Source organism: Vombatus ursinus, unplaced genomic scaffold (genome assembly GCF_900497805.2).
Source record: "Vombatus ursinus unplaced genomic scaffold, bare-nosed wombat genome assembly UNPS02011572.1, whole genome shotgun sequence".
NCBI classification, from domain to species: Eukaryota; Metazoa; Chordata; class Mammalia; order Diprotodontia; family Vombatidae; genus Vombatus; species Vombatus ursinus.
Genome location: NW_020951350.1, coordinates 2,954,961 through 2,974,701, shown reverse-complemented (window position 1 = coordinate 2,974,701; position 19,741 = coordinate 2,954,961). Strand labels below are relative to the sequence as shown.

The following is a 19,741-nucleotide window of genomic DNA, read 5'->3' as shown; positions in this document are numbered from 1 at the left end:
TAAAAAGTGGATCTATTTATGTGAGAGTTATATTCCAAAAAATCCAGTAATATGATTCATTACTTGGGCCCCAGCATCACAACTCACAGTGTGGATAATTCCAAGTTAAACTTTTTGAGGCTCAATTTCCTCCTCTTTAAAATGGGCATGATACCTGTCTTGTCTGCTTCATAGGACTGAGAAGATCAAAGCAAGTGAAAGTGCTTTAAAAACTGTGAAAGAATGTAAAAAAAGTATTATCATCTAAGTATAACCAGAAGAAGGAGAAAACTAGTGTGACCATTATTCTGCAGTGTCTTTTGCATTTTGTCATTTTGGCATGAACTTGGAGCTCTTCTGTGAGATATTTGCATGTCTGCTCCCAGCCCAAGGTAGATCATTGGCTAAGGGAGGTTTGGAGTCATTGCAGCACAGACCAACCAGCACCACCAAGGAGGCTTCTTAAAAGAGTTTTCATCTAAACAACATAGTATTATGCTAAGTTGGTGGGAGGAAATACCCACTTTGTCATATGCTTATTGTGAAGTTCTTGTTTTCATTTGTTTGTTTGTTTTTTTCTTCAAGTAGCCTATCGAGGAATGCATTGTAATGTAGTGGAAAGAAGATTGAATTGAGGCAGTAGACCTGGATTATAGTCCCTACTCTGCTGCTCACCAGCTGTGTAATGTCAAATAAATAGTTTAACCACTGTCCCACAGTTTCCTCATTTTTAAAATGAATAGCTATAAGGCTCCTTCCAACTTTAACAGTCCATAATTGTGTGAGTCTTTCCCTTGGCATTTTTTTCATGGTGGGAATGTCAGTTTGGGGCAGCCAGGCTTTATTTTCCATAGAATAACTTTGTTATTTGGGTTTGTCATAAAAGTTCTCCTGATAGTAACTTGAGCTCTGGATTCAGCAGATAGAACTTCATATGTGTTTTAATTGATGTGTGGTCCTATACTAGATCAGCAAATTGCCTTTAAATCCCCCCTCCCCATCTGTTTCTGCTGTGAAGTTTAAAACTGAGGAGCAGTATTGTCTTAATCCTTCTTCCAATTAAGAATTTGTTAAACTCCCACCATGTGCAAGCACTGAGGATAAAAAGAAAAAAATGAAACAACTAGTCCTGCTTTCAAGGAGCTTACATTCTATTGAGGAACATAGAGACTTGTCTTAGTATATTCTAGTCTGCTGGTATTTGAAACTTTAGCTGATTTAAATAGTGATAATGGGCTCTTTAGATTATATCCAAGAAAACTTATGAATTCTTTTACTTTAGAAGAAAGTTGTCTTTGGAAGCAGCTACATATCATGGGTTCTTATTTGTGGTGCAAAATGATTTTTAAAAGTTTATAAATGAAATTTGTGATGAAAAGAATCATCCTCATTTTACAGTTTGATGTGGTATCTTGCAGCTAGAGACTGCTGTACCACTGAAATTTGTCTAAATCAGCAGGGAATATTGTTAATGAGCTCATACAGTTCTCTACCATTTGACCCACTTAAGAGCTTCCCCTTAGTTTCCTGTCCTTTGGTTTGGAGAGAAGAGCTTGTTTCACTGTCCCAGAGGGTGGCAGCAGAGGCCTGTCACACTATCCCAATGATTTTCTCCTCTCAACAGTGGTTATTGTTCAGTCATTTTTTAGTTGTGTCTGACTCTTTGTGATCCCATTTGGGGTTTTCTTGGCAAGGATACTGGAGTGGTTTGCCATTTCTTCTTCAGCTAGTTTTACAGATGAAGAAACTTGAGGCAAAACAAGGTTAAGTGACCTGTCCAGGTCACACAGCTATAAGTGTCTGAGGCTGGATTGAACTCAGGAAGATGAGTGGTCCTGATGCCAAGCCCAGCACTTTTATCCATTGTTCCACCCAGCTGGCTCCTCTACAGTGGTAGCTTTAGTTAATTTCCTCAACAAACTAACTTAGGTAGATTTTGGTGCCTAAATTTAAATTTTGAGTGCTAGCATAGAACCTTCATTTTTCACACAGCAAACAGTGTTGTGAAATTTTACATTCTTAGGCCACCTGGCAACCTGAAGACATAGAGTTCTTAGGACAAGGATGAACTAGGTACCCACTTTAACTCAGTTCTTCTTAAATAAAGCTGCTATGCCCAAGTTTCTATCAAGTTCAGCACAAAGGAAATGAATGGGAGAGATGAACAGTGAAACCTAGCTCTGATAATATTGGGGAATAGAACTAACAATAGACTGTTTTTTCCTCTATAGTAGTTTGAGGGGGCCAGGAGCAAATGGAGTTGGAACTATACTACATCCAAGTCCATGTATGTAATAGATGATACGATGGAATTCTCTTCTGCTTTCTTAGTACTACTTTTTCCCTTTCTTCTCTCTTAACCCTGTTTTACATGCTTCCTGTTTATTTTTGTTCTTTTAGTCCTTTCCTTGCCAGTTGTCTGTAAAGTATGGGTAGATGGAATTTATATTTGAAATAGGGATATTGGTCTAACAAGGAAAATGTAAACTCAGTAACTAGGGCAATATTAGGAACTTTTGACAGTGTTCCTTTTTCTTTATTCCTTTATTTTCCCCCTGCTCCATTTATAAGGGCTTCAAATCCCCAAATTTAAGAATCAGATGAGAATGTGTATTTAGCATTAAATTTAAATCAAATTTATCTTATAGTAGATAAGTGTACCTCCAGGATAGATTGGTCTAAATAGTACTAATAGCTATTGTAATAACCCCCTAGCTAATGATAGTGGCAGATTTTTATCCTGTCTGGTTTGTTATTGTAGATTGGGTCTTGTGAGGGTCACAGTTCTTTGACTTTGTAAAGAATGGGATTAGTCTAGTATAAAACATTAGTGTGGTATGCTAGTATAGATTTGGTTTCAGGCACATTTTAAAATAAAAAGAAAAGCTGTAATGGGGTGGGGTGGAGCAGGAATCAATACAATATACAAATATAACATAGAGGTATCCAGTCCCTTTGAAAGAGAACTGCCAACTTAAGGGAAACCTATGACTAGGATTTTTTTTATTTATTCACAGCTTTTCTTTTTCTATAACCTTCATTTCCCAATATACCCTTTATATGTCTTCCATTGCTTCTCTGAATTCTTAATATCCATTTCTTAGAGTAAGAATATTCCATTATATTCACACCCAATACACACATACATATGTACATACATACATATATGCAGTATTACATATACATATATAGTATAGCCATTCTCCAGTCAGTGGCCATCTACTCTGTTTCCTCAATTCTTTGTTGCTACAAAAAAGTGCCATGTGTGAGACCTTTATTTTTATCTTTGAGCTCCTTGTGGTGTATGCCTGTCAGTGGGAAGTTTAGGTCAAAGGATTATATGATTTTAACAATTGTTTCTATTAGAAGTTATAATTTTTGTTTCAGTCTTGAATCTTTGCTTCATTTATCTTAGGTTAACCCCCCCCCCCCCCAAAAAATATTGCTGAATATTCTCGACCTCTTATTAGACAAGCAAATGTAATTATAAATAAAATGGCTTCATTTAAAGTTAGAAATTAGATGAAGAAGGGAAGTTTTTTGTTGTGTGCTTTGCATAGACCATGGGAATTTCAACCTAAAACATCTTAGTGTTGAAACCTTTGGATTCTTGAAGATGTACAGATAAAAATGCTCTTAGGAGTTTCTGCTATTTTTTCTTTCATTATAATGCAAATAGTATGTGATATTTAGGACTCTAAGGAATGTTATTCTGTCTTTCTCAGCAATGGCACCAGTATGATATCGTTGATCATTCCTCCCAAAGACCAGATTTCCCGAGTGGCAAAAATGTTAGCTGATGAGTTTGGAACTGCATCCAATATAAAATCTCGTGTAAACCGCCTTTCAGTTCTGGGAGCCATTACATCTGTACAGCAAAGACTCAAACTCTATAACAAAGGTATCTTATTTATAACATGATTTCTGTCCTGTTCCCCCTCCACCCCCCACCACTTTCCTTCATTAAAAACATTTGTGATTTCTATCTACATGCACTTAACGGACTTAAAATATTTAATTCTTCTTATGACTTTTTCCCATTCTGTGTCCCTTTATAGAAAAGCACTCGTGGCAAGGTTTTTTGTTGGACTCTATAGCAAGGATGCTGCAGTAGTACTTTGGTCAGACTTGTTTCCCTAGGCTACTTGTCATCTCCTTTTCTTAGTGGTGGTAATAATAACAATAATAATAGCATTTAATAGCACTTTAAACTTTCAAAAGTGCTGTATGTATGTCATCTCATTTGATCCTCATAACAACCCTGTGAGGTAGGTGCTATTATTATTCCCATGGAATGTAGCATTATTATTTTTGGAGATTAATTTAATTAGTAGTTTTTAAGGTATTGGACTGCAAGTGTTAACATGTTCTTATAAATTTGGACATTTTTAGAGCAAGTTTCAGAATGTAGATAGACTTAAAGTTTTAAAATCTTAATCTTGTGCTATGCCTAGACTGATTACTAGTCTTCTGAAGGGAGGACAAAGGCTAAAATTCCTATCAAATCTCAAATGTTAAAATACTGGGTTTCAATGGGATTAAATGATTGTATTTTTACAGTACCTCCAAATGGTCTGGTTGTTTACTGTGGAACAATTGTGACAGAAGAAGGAAAGGAAAAGAAAGTCAACATTGACTTTGAACCTTTCAAACCAATCAATACATCATTGTATCTGTGTGACAACAAATTCCATACAGAGGTAAGAATCCAAACATTTTTCTATCGTGGGCTTTGAAAGAAAGCCATTCATTTGTTCAGTGGAGAGGGCTGGGGGTGGGGGGAGTGGTGAAAGAACAGGGTTTAAGTAGCTGTGCCTGATACTTTTTAATTCTATTTCTGATACACATTATCTCTAAAATCTATACTACTACTGTAGCAAAATACTGCTTTATACAATATCCACATGGCTTAGGGGTTTATATGAAAGCTAAAAGAATCTTGTATCTATATTTGGGGTAGGCGGGGCCTTGATTGGCAGACAAGGAGACAGGAAGTTCATGGGACATTCATTAGTCTTTAAGTAGTCTTTGTTGCCAATTTGTTCTTGCCGATTTGGTGAGGAAGTGGAATGTCACCACTCCAGATGTTCAGTGACTAAACTGAAAAGAGAGGACCCTAACCTTTTTCTGCCAAGCAGGAGGACAAACCATTCTCAGGAAAACCAAATAGAAACCAGTCTTAAGTCCTTGAATAGAAAAGGTGGCTTTTAAAAGAAGTGCAGTAAAAAGATGAGAACAAAATTCTTTGAAATAAAGCAATTTGATCAGTTGTTGCCATCATGGTAGTCATCTGTTTGGGAGCTAACATTGTTCAGTTCTGAAGACAAGAACTTATTTACAGTATGGCATCAGCCAATTCCACTTTTTTGGAAAGTGGGCTAGAATGGGCTTTGATAGGTAGGAAAAGATAGCATTTGACCTGTCTATGCCTGTTTATCAATTCTGTTTGTATATACATTTTTTCATTAAACATCTCAATAACGTATAAGCATATTGTGCACTACCACAATTTGTCTTGGGAACCTCCTTTCGGATCATGTATTTTGATGGCTTTGCAATGGTGTTAGTAATTTTAGTAGATAGAAGATCTCACTAAAGTGACCCATACCCATAGTCAGTGGGACAATCCAGAATTTGAAATCAGCTCCTGGTTCAGTTCTTTTGCCTTTCATGGACCGTGGTAGTAGAAAAAATTCTACAGTGGACTAAGAATGGGCATTCATCCAATGGATGATATTGGGTAAATTGATAGCAATTCAGGTGACTTTTGGAAATTTTGATGACACAAAACACGGACTTCTGGAAATAGTATTTTCCCCTCAATTACATGTAAAGATAGTTTTCAACATTCATTTTTTTTTTTTTAATAAAGTTTTGAGTTCCAAATTTTTTCTCCCTCCCTTCCATTCCCCCTCCCCAAGATGGCAAGCAGTCTGATATAGGTTATACGTAGGCAATCATGAAAACAGGGACTTAATCTCCTTTGCTGCATCTCTTAATGATATAACACAGACTTGGAAAATATTTTTTGTCAGAAGTTTCTAACAAGAAGTCACCATCCTGTTACACTTTACCTGATTATGGCTTAATCATGCCACAGTTTGAATTTTGTGGTTTTCATTGTTTCCTGACACCCTAACTTACTTAATGAGTTTACCTTCATTAGTTTTTCTGAATCTTAACTTCTTCCCAAAGGAAGAATAATGTGTAATCTACCTTGTTCTGCTTCCTTTGGCCTTAGCAGGGGTAACTTGGTGTACAGTTCAGTTTGTTCTCCGTCAGAATCAAAGTTAAGCTAATTGTGTCGGCTAATGGAGAATACTTTGGAAGAATATGTGTTTCTCACAGGTGGCAGTATTATATTTGGTTTCCCTCAAGCCAGTGTAACAGATCACCATTAAGAATATAACTTCAGGGGCAGCTAGGTGGTGCAGTAGATAGAGCCCCGGCCCTCGGTTCAAGAGGAACTAAGTTCAAATCTTCCCTCAAGACACATAACACTCACTAGCTGTGTGACTCTGGGCAAGTCATTTAAGCCCAATTGCCTCACCAAAAAAAAAAAAGAAGAAGAAGAATATAACTTCATTAACACGTGCAACAGTCCTTCCTTGATACTAATTACTGCATGGTAGACATAGGAAAACATCTGTTCCAAGATTGATTTAAAAAAAAATAGAACAGACTCTTGATCACAGTGATTAATCTGTACTTTTCTGGTTGATATTTAAAGACACTATTTGCCTATTTCCTATTTAAAGTGAAATGTAAGAAGGTTACCACCCAACAACTGTCATTCTGCCAAGCCTGTAGGGTATAAACTATCATCTTGTCCTAAAAGCTCCTACTTTGCCATATGGGGGATGGGAAATTGGAGGTGAAAATTTTATTCTAAGAAAAGGGTTTTTCCTCCCAAACTCTTGAATCCTTGGTTTGGTTAGTTGTGTTTTTAAAACCTAAGATTGTAGGGAGTTTTGTTGATATCCAAGAAGTTTCCTTATGTTGAAGTTTGTAGCCAGATGTCATTTAAATACTATATTGCCCCCTTCTCTCTTTTTTTCCCCATTGAAAAAGATCTCATTTTTGTGGTATGGCCTAGTATATAGAGTTCTAGTCTTAGGGTCAGAGTTCACCTCTTACACATTTTATCTATTTGACCATGGACAAATCACCTAATCTTAACACCTAGTCACTAGTGCCTTCCTCCATAATTTTACCTTGTATCTATTTTTTGTATGCCTATACAGGTACATATACATATTGTTTCCTCTGACTAGATTATAAGTTCCCTGAGAACAGGGACTATTTTGATTTTACCTTTGTACCCACAGCACTGAGCACATAACCAATTTAAGAATTGCTTGTTGATTGATTACAAGTTATGGATAAGTTTTACTGATCTGCATTGGTGGAGGGATTGATCTGCACCAATGAGATCATCCCAGGTGTTCAGACAAAAATGACAAATGTATCATAGGAAATTATATTCTTGAGCCAGAAGACCACCTTTTCAGATACTTGTTCTTAATTTCACACTTCTTAGGTAGGCCTACTTCAAAGAAGGAAGATTATATGACAAGTTGTTTTCAACAATGGAAACTCGGATCCTTAATTTGTAAATTTTACAAATCATGAGTTTTCTGAGGTTTTTAGTTCTTTCCTCTGCCTTGTTTAAATAGGATTACAAAGATAAGTTCAAAATGACAATCTCCTTTTAATAAATTGGGTACTTGTTACCTTTTCTATCTTTTGGTCATGAAGTACATCGAGATGTTCCACAGTCCTCTTAATGTCCTCAGAAAACTCCAGTAAGGTTCAAAACTCTTAGAAATCAGTTACGTTATATCTGAAGTTAGCATCATTAGCCATTTTACTACAGCACCACTATCTTAAATGTCAAAAGAAATCTGTTTTGTGTGTTTATTCTCATTCAGTTCAGCAAACTTTAAAGCACCTCTCATGAGCAAAGCATGTCCTGTTGTTTATGGTATCTTAGTTCGCAGAGAATTTTTGCTCTGAGTCATTAAGATGTCTGCTTATTGTGTGATGTTCATTTTCTAGGCTCTTACAGCGCTACTGTCTGATGATAGCAAGTTTGGCTTTATTGTAATAGATGGTAGTGGTGCACTCTTTGGCACTCTGCAAGGAAACACAAGAGAAGTCCTGCACAAATTCACTGTGGATCTCCCAAAGAAACACGGTAAACTAGGAAGAGAACACGAACTCATTTGTCTTTCTCCTAACAATAATAGGAAAGCTGAAGTCGTGTGAAAAAAGAACAGCAGAGTAAAATATAGATTGTAGGCTTGGAGATATTGTTGAATGATTGAAGATGTGATTTATCCTTTCTGAAATTTTCAAAATAGTAAGCTAGAAATCTGAGGTTTAAATCTATCTTGTTAAATGCTAAAGGTTAATCATTTAATCTAGTCAAGTAATAAAGAATAATAATTTCATTTATTTGACTGCCTGTAATCCATTTGAGGAGTGAATCAGCCTGGTAAAAAAAATTTTCTTTTTTTTTTTTTTGCTTTTCTTGGAAATCATTACTCTGTCTTACTCACACTATATCTTTGTTTCAAAGGTAGGGGAGGTCAGTCTGCCTTGCGTTTTGCCCGTTTACGAATGGAAAAACGACACAACTATGTAAGAAAGGTAGCAGAAACTGCTGTGCAGCTGTTTATTTCTGGGGACAAAGTGAATGTGGCTGGTCTCGTTTTAGCTGGATCAGCTGACTTCAAAACTGAACTAAGTCAATCTGACATGTTTGATCAGGTGAGTGAAATAGAGGGGGAGCTTTTCATTATATGTGCCTTAGGGTTAAGAGTGCTCGTGAACCTTGGCAAATCAGCATTGGGACTCATGCATCTAGTATTTTTGGAAGCTAGAGAACCCAGTTTCAGTGATAGCTAGTGTAAGTATTCTGGCTTAAATAATAGAGATTTAGTGTTAAAAGGAATTGTTTCCTACTGTAGGTTAACTTCTGATTTATTCTGGGAGAAAGTAAGGAGATGTAAAGGAGATCTGGATTAGAACAGAAGATAGGAGAGATATATGGTTGAGGGAGCAACACAGAGCAGTGCTTTAGAAATTGTTTTATTCCAAAGAAACGTGTCATTTTGTAAAGGGTCACTCATTTGTGTTAAAGAGCTGTGTTTTCCCTATCTTTTTCTGGTTTGTGCCTTGCCAAGGCTGAGATCATTGTCCCTCTTTGCTGTTTCTCCCTTTCCACTTCTTATAATACCAAGGGTATTCATCCATGCTGAAATAAGGGTAAGCATTGACACATTGGATCTGAAAAAAATGAGGATTGCAAATGCCTTGAATCCTCACTAAGATGCTGGTTCAATTCAGAGAAGTTCCCTGATCAGAAAGATCTAGTTTGTGCCTGTTTTCGTGGATCATCAGGCCCTAAAACTTTTGTCACCTGGTAGCCAGCCTTCTGGGAAAAGCTTCTCTATGCTTGATTCAGCTGGACCTCAGGCAGCAGACATGCTCAGTCACTGGGACCACACTCTAAAGACTTTCTGGTTTGGTAGATACTGGCAGAACTTTCACGAACTCAAGGTCCCTTCCACACTAGAACAGGGGGGTGATTCTTGCTTGGGTATGGGTTTCCTTCCAACTCTGATTGCTCAATTGAAGTTAAGAGCACCTGGGTTCAAATCCTAGCTCAGCTATTTAGGAGCTATATGTCCTTGGACAAATCAGTTTCCTCATCTATAAAATAAAGGGGTTGGAATAAATTACCTCAAAATTCCCTTACTCTAAAGCTATGACCTTGTGATTCATTAGGTAAAACCACAGAGGTATTTTTTATTTCATCAGATAGCTTGACAGGAAGAGACAGCTTTCCCCACTCCAAGAGCAAATTCTTTTTGTGTTTAAGCTCTTTGAAGGTCTCAGAATAGGTAGAGAGACGGTCAGTTGTGGTTGACTAGGGAAGTCTCTCTAACAGTGTATTCCATAGTGAAAACAGAGCCTACACTCAGTAAACTGAACCTGTCTCCTCTCCTAAACCCCCAAATTCAAACTTACTTGACCCAGTGATCATAATGCCGTGCTTTGAAAATACTGATGATGTTTTTTTTATTTGTGTCAAAGCGATTGCAATCGAAAGTTTTAAAATTAGTTGATATCTCCTATGGTGGTGAAAATGGATTCAATCAGGCAATTGAGTTGTCTACTGAAGTCCTCTCCAACGTGAAATTCATTCAAGAGAAGAAACTAATAGGTATGGATGGAATGTAGCTAATTTCCATAGTATCCTTAGGGTTTTCCCTATACCAGTATTTTCCCATCTTTGAAGCAGGTTACTTTTTTGCTTCAAAGGTATAGGAAGGTAATAGGAAGGAATAATTAGAAAATTAATTAGGGTCCTGTTAGAATAATGTTCTTGAAGGTCCCTTTCAACTTTAAAATTCTATGAATCTGAAGATATGAACAATAAGTGTGTTTCATGGTGATCCTAGCCTAAGAATTGCTCATGTATATAAAACTGTCCCCAGAGCACCAATACTCCCTTTCGTGTATCATTCTGTAAAATTTTGACCATTGCTGGTGGGGTGGGGGAGTGGGAGGAGAATCATCTTATACCTTATCTTCAATGTGTTGTAAGCTTTCTTTTTTTCTCCAATGATTTGGGCTGCATTTGGAAGATACAAGTTAATTTATATCTTTACTGACTGTCTGCCTTCTCTGTTCCTAATTATATGCTGCTAAACACTCCTGAAGAAAATAGTATAATCATACTGATGAGTTCCACTACAAATGCTATGTTTTCTAAACCCAACTGGGCCCTCACTGTTGCATGGCAGTCCTTTTTTTCTTCCCTGATTGGCTGTCACGTTCTCTACAAGATGTCACCTTTTTCTCTGACTTCCTACTTTACTGCAAAAATGGAGACCATCCATCATGAGCTCGCTATTCTTGCCCACTCTGCACTTCCTGACAGACCCATCTTCATCTTCCATTCTCTTCTAGTCTAGTTCTGTTCTTGCCAAGCCTAAAAATGCTCCACTTATATTTCTGATCCCACTACCTCACATCTGTAGGAGCTTGCCCCTCAAGTCATTCCCCCTCTGTCCTTATCTACTCATTACTTCCCTTCAATGTGCAAACATGCTCAGATATCCCTGATCTTTAAATGTTTACTTGACTGGCATTTCTGAAAAGTTATCCTTTATCCCTCCTTTTAATATCCAAACCCCTGGAAAGGATTGTTTACACTCATCTCTGTTTTTCTCACCTCCCTCTCCTCAAGCCTTTGTAGTTTAAGCTTACATACAACTTCATTAAAACTCTTCTCTCCTGTTAACTGCTCAACTGAATAACCTTTTTAAAAGTCCTCGGCCGTTCTTACCTCTGCAGCTTTTTCACACTACTGACCATTCCTTCCTCTTAGATCCCATATATTCTCTTGGCTTCTGTGACACTGATCTTCCTTGATTCTTCCCTGACCTGACTCATCCTTCTTGGTCTCCTTTACCAAATCATCCTTTCCCCTCCTATATCCACCAAAACTCTATCCTGGACCCTCTTTGTTCTCTCCTTTGGTGATGACTTCTATAGCTATATATATATATATCTAGCCTTACACTGTCTTCTGAACTCCCATCTTTATAACCAGCTGCCTGCTAGACATCTCTAACTGGTTATCCTACAGGCATCCCAAATTCAAAATGTTTTCAATAGACTTGTTGTTCCCTGCCCCCCTTCCTTCCCTTCTCTAAACTTTTTTTTTTCTGTCACCACCATTTTCCTAGTCACCCAAGTTTAAAACCTTAGGATTGTTCTTGATTCCTCTCTTCCTCAATATCTATATCCAGTCAGTTAGCGGTCTATAATATTTCATGCATCCATCCCCTTCTCTCCACTCAATCTCTTCCTTATCACTCTCCTGGACTATTGTGAAAGCCTTCTGATTGATTTCCCTGATTTTAGTCTCTTCCTTCTCCAGTCCTTTCTCCATCTAGCTGCCAAATTGTTTCTAAAAACAGATCTAACCATGTTATTCCACTATCGAAAAATCTTCAATGGCTTTCTATCACATTGAGGATAAAGTAGAATTCCTTTAGTATGGCATTTAAAGTTCTTTGCAATCTGGCTTCTACTTATCTTTTGTAATCTTATATCAGTTCCCTTCATTTTCTTTCCATTAGAGGCAAACTGCTTGCTGTTCTCAGTTCATAGTGGTCCACCTACCACATCCTCCTTATCCTTGCCTTGTAGAATTATTAGCTTCCTTCAAAGCATAGTTCAGGTGCTACTTCCTGACACCTTTCCTGATCCCCCTCTTAAAATTACTTTGTGTATATATATATATATATATATATATCTCGTATTAATTGTTATACATGATGTCTCCCCCAGTAGAATGGAAGCCCCTTGAGGGTAAGGATGGTTTTATTTTTATCATTCTATCCCCAGCATCTAGCCAATACTTTATACATAGTAGGTGTTTAATAAATGTTTGTTGGACCATTCAATTGACTTGTCCTCTTGGGCATCTTCTAATTATAGGAAGATACTTTGATGAAATTAGCCAAGACACCGGGAAATACTGTTTTGGAGTTGAAGACACACTAAAGGCTTTGGAAATGGGAGCTGTAGAGATCCTGATAGTCTATGAAAATCTAGATATAATGAGATATGTTCTTCATTGCCAAGGCACAGAAGGTAGGATAAGTTAATAGAGTAATGGAATTATTCTTTTTTAGGAATTCAGGGTGGCTGGGACAGTCTTAAAGGTCCACTGAATGGTTTCATGCGCATCAAGAAAGCAGACTTTATTGTCACTGCCTCTCTTCCACCCCTTCTATCTTTTCTTTCTCAAAAAAAAAAATGTTCTTTCTGAAATAAGTACATAGACACACCTATGGATTATTCTCAGTAATTATATTCTTTTTGAACCAGTGAGGTAACACAGTGGGCTCTATCTAGCGCTAGTCAGAGAAGTCCTGAATTCAAATCTGACCTGAGATGCTTCATAGCTATGTGACTCTGAGCAAGTCACTTAACTTCTGTTTCAATTTTCTCATCTGTAAAACAGGGATCATAATAGCACCTACCTCCCAGGATTATTGTCAGGATCAAATGAGATAATAATTGTAAAATGCTTAGCACAGTGTCTGGCACAAAGTAGGTGGTATTTAAATGCTACTTATTATTATCTCATTAAGGACAGGAATAATTTTTTCTTTGAAGTTTTGTTTGTTTTATGTATTTCCCTTTAACCCATTCCCACATTGCAAGTTCTTAATACATCCTAAATGGGTGTTTAGGTTAATCTATACAGCAGTTTCAGAACTTCTCCTTCACCTGGTAGATCAATAATTTTGAATCCATCAAGACTAGACTTATTTTTATCCTTTTTATTTTTTCCTTCTGTCTCCTAAAATCTATAGAAGAGAAGATTCTGTATTTGACTCCAGAGCAAGAGAAGGATAAATCTCACTTTACAGACAAAGAGGTATGTATAGGTCTTTGGTTCCGAACTCTTGTCATAACTAGCTATTTGACCTAAAGTGACTCTTTGGGCCTCAAATTTCCTAATCTGTAAAAATCAGAGGATTCCAGCTCTAACATTCTCATTGTTTCTTGGGTTAGTAAACACTGGATTATTAAAATGCCAGCTTCAGCCCTTTCATTTAATATAGTGCAGTCTTGTTTATGAGACAGCAGTGTGAGGACTTAAACCTGAGTCTTTTTGTGGTTTAATTTTGTTTTTCAACTGGAAACTGTCAAAACAATTTGCAGAAATTAACTTGAGGCCAACATCTTACACTGTATGCCACAATAAGCTCAAAGTGAATATAGAACCTGAATTTTAAAAGTCATGTCATAAAAAAATTTAAATGAAAACCAGATCAGGTATTCGTCACAGCTTATCACTAATGGCAAAGTTCTTAACCAAACAAATGAAAGAAGCAATCACAAATTGAAAAGCTGTTGCATCAATGAATTTGTGAGAGCAAGTGTATGATAAGGAAAAGCTATTGATTAGGGGAAATCTGCATCAACTATGTGATGGACCTGATATCTAAACTAGTGAACTGACACAAATATGTAATACCTCAATGGATAAGTAGTAAAGGATATAAACAAAAAAAGAATTATAAACTATGTACCATGTGAGATTGCCCTGCACACTAATACACTGATAATGTAGCTGTGGATGGTTTAGCCATTCTGGAAAGGAATTTGAGTTGTGGAAAGTCGCTTGGAAAATGACTAAAATGTGTACCATTTAAACCAGAGATCCTAAGTTAGGCATGCACCCCAATGAGGTCAAAGTTATAAAAGTCTCATGTACATGAAAAAGAAGTAACACTTTTTACTAGAAATTATGAAAATGGAGAATTCAGAGAACATAGAAGGCTTATGTTAACTGATACAGAGTGAAGTAAAGAGAACCAGAGGAAAATATACACAATAAATACAACAGTGTAAAAGGTTTTCAAAATTATATATAATAACCAAACTGAATGCTGCTCCCCAAACTTGGTTTTGAAGAAGAGATGGGAAAAAGAACTTCTTTGCAGAGTTGGAGGACCGCAGGGATGGAATATTGCATATAATGTCACACAAAGTTAATGGTTAGTTTTGCTTAACTATTTTCTTTTTTTCTTCTCTTTGTTACAGGGCTGGCTTGCTTTGGGTGGGAGGAGAAATATATTCAAAATTAAAGGTTATAGAAAAAAAAGATTTCATTAAAGAATTTTTTTAAATGATGAAATCTTTTTTTTCTGTCACCTTCATTTCTGAATACACCCCACCTCTTCCCCTACCCATTGAACACTTGTAACAATAAAGAGAAAAAAGGAGGGCAATTCAGCATAACAAATCAACTGAGTCTGATAGTCTGCTAATACTCTATATCCGTAGTCCCCTATCTCTACATCAGTTTATATCATATCCTTTCCCAAAAATAGGAAAATTTAATCAAGTCATACAATAAGTTCTTCATTCCTCTTTATCTTGGTCATCTGAAAAACTAAGTCTTGGACTGACTTCTTCGAGTTGGGTATACATATATCCTAAAGCCTGAGGTGTTTGATCTGGTATCAGCTTCACAGTCTGGTTTCTCTCAAAGAGCTCCTTCTTCAATTCTGAGTTTGAGGGTCTTATTCTTCTGTGTGTTTCTAGAAAAGTGGCCTGGTAGAGCTGCTCTGGGAGTGTCTTAGTGCTTCCTGGGACTCTTTAAGTAGTTTGACTTACGAAGCAAACAGTAAAGAATCATAATTTGCAGTTATAAATTACGAAATTTTATAAATTATAAAAAATTATAAATCATAATTTGGAAATCTAATACTGTCGTGTGTGGTGTCCAAACTATTGAAGCTAAAAACTAGGAGATATTGTTTTGAGATCTTAGAGTATCTTTTGATGTGGTAAAACTCAAGAAAAGTTTTGTGTAACAAATTTTCAGGTTTAGGAATCTAGCTGTCAATGGAGCTGACATCAAAGCCAGACTAACTTCATGTGATTGTCTTTGTATTCCTCGTTCTGTCTTCTCCCACAGACAGGACAGGAACATGAGCTGATAGAGAGTATGCCACTACTGGAATGGTTTGCTAACAACTATAAAAAATTTGGAGCAACATTGGAAATTGTTACAGACAAGTCACAGGAAGGATCCCAGTTTGTGAAAGGATTTGGTGGAATTGGAGGTAAGCAACAAATTTTAAACATGATATTAAGGTCTCTGAAATGCTTATTCAGTGTCCCAGTTTCAGGTATTGTTCAGTGTCTTTGGACAGTTGACTTAGCCTGAGGGAACCTAGCTCTTTCTCTGCCATGTTTTCATCTTAATCAGCCTTGGTGTGGGGGTGGGAGTGGCTTATGGCAGTTTCGTTATTTCATGCAAGCGTCCAAACCGAACAAGAGCCTAAAGGAGCGAAGGAGGAGTTGGAAATTTGGCTTGGGGTTCTTCCCTTTGGCTAATTTGGGCTTCTCTGATTCCATAGCAAAGCTAGGCTTACCTATTTTTCATGTTGTCTGGAAACAATAGCTTATTCTTTGTTTGTTCCCCCCCAGGTATCTTGCGGTACCGAGTAGATTTCCAGGGAATGGAATACCAAGGGGGAGATGATGAATTTTTTGACCTTGATGACTACTAGGTAGTCGACCTGGGTCCGGCAAAACGTGCCTCGCCCTCCAGCATCCAACCCAAGGAGCAAATGCGTGGTGGAAACAAAACAGATCCCTGCCTTATGATTGGAACATTTCCAGAACTTGATCCATGAGCATTGGATATTGAAAACAAAACAGAAACAAAAAAACCCAACCTTACACTTTGATTTGTCATGGTGTCAGTGCAGCAGCAAACTACTAAGTTCCTAAATGCCACTTTGGACTAATTTAAAAAAGAATCGCAGTTTTTACTTTTACTCAATGGTGAAATTGGTTGCTCTTGTATTTTATGAAAAAAAAAAATGATTTTTTTAACCTTCATACATAGAAGCAAAAATACTTTAACTGCTGTAAAACCTTCAAAAGTTAATAGAAGTAAGATCATACTGGTTTGTTTCTTATTTTGATTGGAGAAAATTTCAATTGCTGCATTTCGCGGTGACCCATTTACATGGCATTCTCAGCTTAGACTGCATAAGAAGAAATATATGTGGTGAAATATTGGAACCATTTCTCTCTTGGTCTCTGTTTAATGTTGAAAGGGTAAAATAACAGAAGGCAACGTCAGCTTCTTTCCCCTAAACCCACACCCCACATACCCCAAGCGGTCAGTTCAGAGGGTACAAGTTGCACTGCACATTCAAACTGACTTAGGAATCACTGGGTCACTGGACTGTTTACTCACATCCATTGTGCAGAAGCATTTGTGCCCAAGTTTCAGGAGCTGTCATCACTGTATGCTCTAAGGAGGGTGCCCAGGATCTTAGCCTGCTAGAAACTAGTTTGGGGGTAGCGGGGGGGGGGGGGGGTGGGGAGGGGAGTAATGGGGCACCTGTGCTGGGATTGTGAGAAATAAAACATGCAACTTAAGTGGAAGCAAAGTAATTTAAAGAAATTTTTATTTTTTACACTCGGGTCTATTCCTTGGTAAAGGGAGGTGGTTGTGTTTTCCTTGTGTTGGGACAGCATGAGATTATGTGAATTTTTTGATTTAAAAAAAAAATTGAAAGATGTTTCACAGGGACAACAGATAAGACGTGTATGCCCGTGCATGTGATTAGAAACCCTCAAAACTTTCTGGTGGGCCTGGAGCTTCTTTTTAGAATTTGGGACGCACAAGCATCACTCACATGGGAAGTCGGGACAAGGGGGCTGGGAAGGGGCAGGACCCAGCTCCTGGCATCAAGGACTTAACCATGTTGGATTCAAAAATGGCCCCCAAAATATGAAGCCTGAGCTTGGCTGCTGGGGAGTAAGTTGGACTTGTACCCAGCTCACGTGCAGTGCTGTGGAATACCCAAGAAAGTAACAGTGGATAAAGTGTAGAATATACCCCCGTGATAGCAATGAATAAAGTGTACCAAATGGACTTTCAGCCAGTGGTTTTAAAAGTCAATGTGGTATATCCCCCACATACTGATGGAGAGTAGTGGGGTTCATTTGGTTTCCTGACTGGGTACTTTTCACACTTTCGTGCCTGACTGCTTCTTCACTGACTTTTGACTCAGTCACTCGTAGCTTTACTGGTCTGAACCAACTTCTTGTTCCAAGGTTGCAGACTTGCATATCGTTCCAATAATCCTGTTTCACTTGAATGAAGGGAGTATGTCTTAAAATGTAACGCTTCTGGTTCTCACACTGTACTCTGAGGTCCAAATGACTTGTCTGTCAATGTGTAACCTGATGTGTCAATCTCCCAGTAAGAGTAAATGTTTGGGTGTTCACTGGATTGGGAGGCTTCACCAGAACAGGCTTTTGCTTTGGGCTCTGCTGTTTATTTGCAGAAAACCCAAGTGTGAACAAACTTGCTCTCTTCGCAGCAGTACCTTAGGGTTTTGCCATTGTAAATGGGTCTAATGTGATATGACAAGACCAGAAAAATTGGATGTAAATTTACATATTTGAATATACTGCTTGTTGTTTCACATGATACATTTAGGGTATGCAGCTCCTTTTTTTGTAGTTTTTATTTTTACTATTTAAGTTTGGAAATGATGCCAAATTTTTGTATTTCTTTAATCAATGTGTTCTCTTCGGTGATATATATTGCATTATATATTGATGTGTGTATCAATATATACTGATATGTATTACACTTACACATACACATATGAGGGGGTGAAAATCGTAGCCTTCGCATTCTATATAGCCTCTGCAGAGAGATCCTAAGCAGCGAAATCTTGGTGTTGTGATGTACAGAAATGGAGAAGAGTATTAAACCATATTTAAGAATATAATCTGTGTGCTTGAGATTTTTTAGGACTGGTACTGGGTGCCATTGTGGTAGGGGGGTGGGGTATTAACTCTGTTGAGACCCACATTCCAGTCAGTCCATGGTCACTGGTGTATTGGCTTCTCTCCAGGTTTTGGGTTGAGTGACCCTGTGGTTGGGCAGGTAGAGAACTGTCCTGCTGAAGTTCATTGGTTGGGGAAGGATGGCTACAATTCTTTAAAGTCTCTTTAGAATCTGGATTTTTTAACAGACCCAAGTAATTCCAGACTGCCTCTTATTTTACAATATGGTCCTCTTCATAGACATAAGTGCTAGTCTTTGGGAATATTAGGGTAAAGTTTTCCTACCCACCCCAATTTCAAGCTTTGTCTAAAGGTTCTAACTGTTGAGAACGAAATACTCTTCAGTACCATTCCCAGGGGTTAAGAGTGGGAAGAAGGGCTCTTATCTAAGTTCATTTGGTAGTCAAACAAAATTCTTTAGTCCACGATTCTGAGATACTTCCATAGGCTAACTTTACATAATGTGTGGTTTGGCCTTCTCCCAGTCTCAGATGTAAGCAAGAATGAGTGCTCCGGACTCCTGAAAAATGAAATACTTAGAATCCTTAAGAGTTCACAAGCTGGCTTTGGTATGAAAATATTGGTCTTTTTTTTTTTTTGTGGAGTGGAGTTTCAGAAAAACTTGTTTCTAAAGTCCATTTAGAAATGTGCTTTTTCTTTTTTAAAAAGTAAATTATATCGTATTTCTCACTGTATTTCTCCTTCCCCTCACAGCAAGCCATCCCTTATAAGGAAGTACAAAGATGTGTGAAAACATCAAAAAAGTCTAATGTATTCAGTATCTCACATTCATTAATTTATTTTGACTTATCAACAATCATTTCCATAAGCTTTTGAGTTTTAAAATTTTTCTCCCTCTCTCTCCCCTCTTCCCTCTCCAAGATGTTGAGCAATCTGCAGTATCTCTCATTCACGTGGTTCCCCACCTTCTCAAGGGTGGGGGAAGTTGGGGAAATTGTCTCCTCATCTCTTTTTTGGGGCCAGCTTGGTCATCATAATTTTGGAACCTTTTTCAATTTGTTGGCCTATTTACATTGTTGGAATCACTGTGTATAGTTTTTCTGGTTCTACTTCATTTTACTTTAGTTCATATAAATCCATACTTATTTTATGTTTTTTTTCAAGGTGTTTTCCACACATTTAGTACTTAACAATAACACAAAAATTGATAATGGTTTCTTGGTTTGAGATCTGAATTTTGATTGGCTAATTTTACCTAAAGATTTTTTTCCTCATTGAAACCATGAAACTTACAGACTGGTTCCTGAGACCCAGAAAGTCCCACATGCCCAGGACCAGAATAGGGGAAAAAAAATCCTTTTTAAGAATGGCATTG

The 19,741-nt window shown here is 37.5% G+C and overlaps 1 protein-coding gene across 1 annotated transcript in view; it reads left to right on the top strand.

The window, feature by feature from the left end:
• The window catches only part of ETF1 (eukaryotic translation termination factor 1), a 37,234-nt gene extending 18,887 nt beyond the window's left edge, over window positions 1-18,347 (top strand). Inside the window, exons 3-11 of the mRNA XM_027856547.1 lie at window positions 3,705-3,880; window positions 4,540-4,679; window positions 8,038-8,176; window positions 8,561-8,751; window positions 10,081-10,210; window positions 12,499-12,654; window positions 13,383-13,447; window positions 15,500-15,647; window positions 16,015-18,347. Of these exons, the coding sequence (XP_027712348.1) occupies window positions 3,705-3,880; window positions 4,540-4,679; window positions 8,038-8,176; window positions 8,561-8,751; window positions 10,081-10,210; window positions 12,499-12,654; window positions 13,383-13,447; window positions 15,500-15,647; window positions 16,015-16,097 (1,228 nt within the window). The 3' untranslated portion in view covers window positions 16,098-18,347. The remainder of the gene's footprint in view (window positions 1-3,704; window positions 3,881-4,539; window positions 4,680-8,037; window positions 8,177-8,560; window positions 8,752-10,080; window positions 10,211-12,498; window positions 12,655-13,382; window positions 13,448-15,499; window positions 15,648-16,014) is intronic.
• The last annotated feature ends 1,394 nt before the right edge of the window (window positions 18,348-19,741 follow it).